General features: G+C 39.5%; 1 protein-coding gene across 1 annotated transcript; it reads left to right on the top strand.

The window, feature by feature from the left end:
• The first annotated feature begins 294 nt into the window (after window positions 1–294).
• LOC119691272 (U-scoloptoxin(19)-Sm1a) lies at window positions 295–3,515 on the top strand. Its single transcript, XM_048625983.1, has 3 exons — window positions 295–517; window positions 1,617–1,769; window positions 3,121–3,515. Exons 1-3 carry the CDS (start codon window positions 391–393, stop codon window positions 3,255–3,257), a joined length of 417 nt encoding a protein of 138 aa, XP_048481940.1. The 5' UTR covers window positions 295–390; the 3' UTR covers window positions 3,258–3,515.
• The last annotated feature ends 1,091 nt before the right edge of the window (window positions 3,516–4,606 follow it).

The following is a 4,606-nucleotide window of genomic DNA, read 5'->3' as shown; positions in this document are numbered from 1 at the left end:
GAAAGGTGATAATAAAAAACCATAATTACTTACCGTTTTAGAAGGAGTAGAATAAAAATAATATAGAATATTATATTAATTATTACTTTGTTTACATTGTTACATTAATTAACTTGCTTTATTGATCGGTAAGTAAACATAGTGTGGGAACCTGTTATATCATTAAATACGGAAATCAATGACTTATTTTATTATAAAATATTATCAGACCAAATTCCAAACAGTTAAAATACAAACAGGTTTTCTGAAGAAGACCATTCTTAACTGTTTAAAAAACAGATCACATAAAGTTATACAATAGCGTTCTATATAAAGTTACAACTGCAGGTACCCTGGTTTTTCCTTTCCATTGTGAAGCGTGACATTATAGAAGAAGAACGCACGAGAAAAATGGGCGCAATTTCTGCAAACTTAAAAATTAGTTCAGTGGTTTCGTTTTATTTACTAACGTTATTGTGCCTTGACTTTGTGAGCGGGAAGATAACCAACACGCGGGATCGACAAAAGGATGAAGACTGTGAGTTTATTGTTTCGTCTATGTCTAGACCAATATTAGGTATAATAAAGAGAAAATATGTATTTGTTTGTTTGCATTGATAGGCTCTGAAACTACGTAAGTATATACAGTACCAATTCCAGTAAGTATACTAGATGTTTTTCAACAACTAATAGCGCGGAAAAGCTAGTTTCAAATACTCTTGGAGATTTTCTTGCTCTATCGCAAGATGGTCATCTAGATACTATATCGGCAAAAAGGACTCTATACTATGTATACTTAACAAACTCGATCACACCAACTAACTAATAGTAACTACTGTACTTATCTACTACTATCTAGGTGCATTGTTGCATCCAGTTTTTCTATATTGTGTTTCTACAACCTAAGGCAAAGTTAAGTGGAAGTCTGAACAACCTCAAAATTCCCGCAAAATCTAGCAAAATAAAACATATAATTAATTATATGTTGTAATCTTTGCTTATCCAAGCAGGTTGCATTTGAGTTCTGGTTAGTAATCAATCCTCGTAATCACTCCTCAGTGACTTTAATGACTCAATCACGACACCTCATAAAATAGATTAAATTCCCTCAGAGGGTCTAAGTATTGCCAATTAATAGTAATGAATTGCTTTAAATGTATTAATGATCGCCCAAATATCCCTTTGTCTTCTCTCAGTTTGAGTGACCTTTTGGGCTGAGGGTCGAATGGCAAAAAAGGTAGGTGTAGTGGAATTTATAGAGCCATATGGTAGGTATGCTTTACCTTAATTTAAAGGAGATTTATTTAATAATGGATTATAAAATTTACTCCTACAACAATTAACCGCTGCGGTCATATTTTGAAGTGCGTACCCAATTTAGATAAACTTTGTTAGAATTATCATTCCTTACCTCCTTTGAAGCAAAACACTGTTTTCTTTCTTTAAGAAACCTACTGCTTAAATGCTGGTTCTATTTACGATAAGGTTAATTAACCCCCGACGGGTCAGTTTAACGTATCTGTGTACTGAGAATCTGTCTGTGGTAGTGTAGCTCTCAAACGGCTTAACCGATTTTCGTTTTGTTTTTACATACGTAGATACTTGCACGTTACGAAAACCAATTCTCCCCCTTACAGTCCGCAAGCTGGACGCCATCCGCCAGGAGCCGCCCTGCGTCACCGCCGGGGGGTTCTGCACGACCCTGGCGGACTGCCCGGCGGGCGCGTTGCTGGGCACCCCCGGGCTGTGTCCCCGCCAGCAGCGGGACGGCATCGAGTGCTGTCAGCAGTGTGAGTGTTTGTTCATATTAGTCAGGAGCCGCCCTGCATCAGTGACGGAGGGTACTGCACCGCTGTGTCCCCGCCAGCAGCGGGACGGCATCGAGTGCTGTCAGCAGTGTGAGTATCTGTTCATATCTGTCAGGAGCCGCCCTGCGTCACAGGCGGGGGGTTCTGCACGGCCCTGGCGGACTGCCCGGCCCGGGCGCGGCGCTCAGCACCCCCGGGCTTTGTCCGCGCCAGCAGAAGGATGGCATCGAGTGCTGTCAGCAATGTGAGTTCTATTTTAGCCGGATATACCTAAGCACCTTACATCATACATCAGGCGATCCATTAGACGATCGCATGCACCTTTTGTATATAAATGAACATTTCTTGCCGCGCGCGATCGGATCCCTTGATTCCCAGCTTTAGAACCTCTTCATACAGTTTATAACTGCCATACTACAGAATAGAAGTGAGCTGCCGGCCTGTAAATAAGATTCTTAATCCTTTGAAGGTAGCGGAGTCATTCTTCATCACCGCATACTTATTCAGAGTAACCTACTGGTTGCACCAAGCACTTCGAGTTGACACGATGACATCGTCAGCCAAACTATAATCCAATCTCTCTCCCAATAAGTCTTGTGAATCTTCCCGGCTTCCCTCATCCAGCCATTACTATTACCTATACTTAGTTACCAATCTAAGGCCTAAGGTCGTCGGTCCAGTGGTCATCGGTTGACCTAGTGAGGTTAATTTGACTAAGTCAATGATGGAGAAATTATCAATTCATGCGTTTCTATTATGGAAGACTTAGTACCAAATGGTGCTTAGTAATTAGTTATGTGTAATTTGCACTCAATGTTTCATGATGATAATATATGCTAAAGCTAGATATAATTAATATTTGATAATCCTTTTATACGTAATGCTTTTACGTTTGTTTCATCTATTTGATCCGTTATTATATGACTGCCTATTGTATTATGGTATTATCTCCACTGTCTAAAATTGTAAAGTGTGTGTTCTGTTATTGGTGAATTCATGAAATTATTATATTATTTGATATAGGTACCTATCATAAAATAAGCAATGCAATAAGTGTAATTGGTACTTAAACCAATTATACCATGTTCTCTTACGGTGAACGAAAACATTGTGAGGAAACCGGACATCTAGATTCTGGATGTGTATCCTAAGTGTATTGTACTCATTCAAAAAAGTTGGTAGCTCGCTTGAGAGTCGCCTATCACTACCCTTTCGAGGATTACATTCGTGAGCATTATGCATGTATTAAAACTTAGAGACCCAAGCTTAACAAACCAAGACCAAGACCCATACTTTCCGCTATACTTATAAGTTCATCATCAATCCTTTGCAGTATCCCTGAAAGAAACCCGCTGCCGGCGCCACGGGGGCCGCTGCGTGCCGCTGGACGAGGCCTGCCGGCCGCAGCTCGGGTACCTGGGAGCCACCGACTGCCCCGAAGACACTAGGTGCTGCATACTTACCCGATGATAAACATTGCAATAAAGAGATAGGTATTCATACATACTTATAAAATACTTCCTAAAAATAATAAAACACTATCTTCGCATCATCACCTCGTACGAGCCTTCGTCAATATTATCGAGCTTCCCTCCATAACTGATGATAACTTGATGTGAAGTATGTAGATTTGAGCTTTAATGTAAGATAAGCATGAAAGACTGTGTTTAAAATGCACCATGTTTAAGATAAGATAATTTTTATTAATTAAAAATTAAATAAATATGATTCGCTTTTGATTTCTTTCTTTATCCGTACCGGATCCAGCTCCACATGCATACCGGAAAGCGATGTTAAGCGGATTGAAGGTAAGCAGGATGAAATGTTTTCATATGAGACGTAGATTTATACAACACAATGTTTTAATTACCTCGGTTATCGGGTTAAAGGTATAAATTCCCCGAGCTTTGCATTTCGGCCTACACTAATGGCCTGTTGTATAAATAAATAAACTCCCAGAATCGAGGGCCAGGGTCCCGCAATCAATAGAACAATTAATTAATCCGATGCGACGGAACCTTTTCGTTTAATGAGCCATTGGTACCACTTCTGGGAACCGCCGTTATATCGACAAACACGGCATGTGAAAATGGATAAATCACGCTGTTTGTTGCGTGAATCACATATACCTACTTATGCAAGTAAGTCATAAAAATGTTTTCTATAGGTACTATTCTAATTATGCGTGTCCGAACGTTGTAAGTAATTGCGTTTGTATATCAAACACGCCCAGTCCAACATCCCGCGAAAACGCATATCTACACGCGTTCATAAACACAGTCTGATGCGGCGCAGTGTAAAACTACCTTTAGGCGTCGTCCTACTGCCATTACTCGCGCGATGATGGTATGCGATGCGATTATCATCTTCAGATAAATCCATTTGTCCTGTCCTGACTCAGTCCTGTCACCTGTGTCCTATTTTTGGTGGGTTATCATTATAACCATTGATGCCATATTGCATTATCCCAAAACCAAGAAGACATTAGTAGCTAAGTATAAATAGGTAAATAATTGAATAAAAATTACCTACCTAACTATCAAGAAACACAGAGGCGTTAAAAATATAAGTAGGTAAATAATTAAATAAAAATTGCCTACCTACCTAGCAGAAACACACAGGCGTTAAAGATTCCGACATCAAAAGCTGCAATATCAAGCTAACACGGAAACGTCTGGGCAAATAGAAAATGCCACAACAGAGAGGAAATAATGAAAAAAAATCTTCCCGCTTCCGGTTTAGCGGAAAAGAAAAACTTTTCCGTTGTGATTGAGAACGTTTTAATTTAGGTCAAAAGTATATAGGTATATACTATATAG

This window comes from Plutella xylostella, chromosome 15 (assembly GCF_932276165.1).
Source record: "Plutella xylostella chromosome 15, ilPluXylo3.1, whole genome shotgun sequence".
In the NCBI taxonomy this organism is placed as follows: Eukaryota; Metazoa; Arthropoda; class Insecta; order Lepidoptera; family Plutellidae; genus Plutella; species Plutella xylostella.
This window is presented reverse-complemented; position numbering and strand designations above follow the sequence as displayed.

Coding starts and splice junctions, on each gene's coding strand:
- LOC119691272 (XM_048625983.1), top strand. CDS start 391: ATGGGCGCAATTTCTGCAAACTTAAAAATTAGTTCAGTGGTTTCGTTT. Junction 518..1,616: donor TCGACAAAAGGATGAAGACT/GTGAGTTTATTG, acceptor TCCCCCTTACAG/TCCGCAAGCTGGACGCCATC. Junction 1,770..3,120: donor CATCGAGTGCTGTCAGCAGT/GTGAGTGTTTGT, acceptor AATCCTTTGCAG/TATCCCTGAAAGAAACCCGC.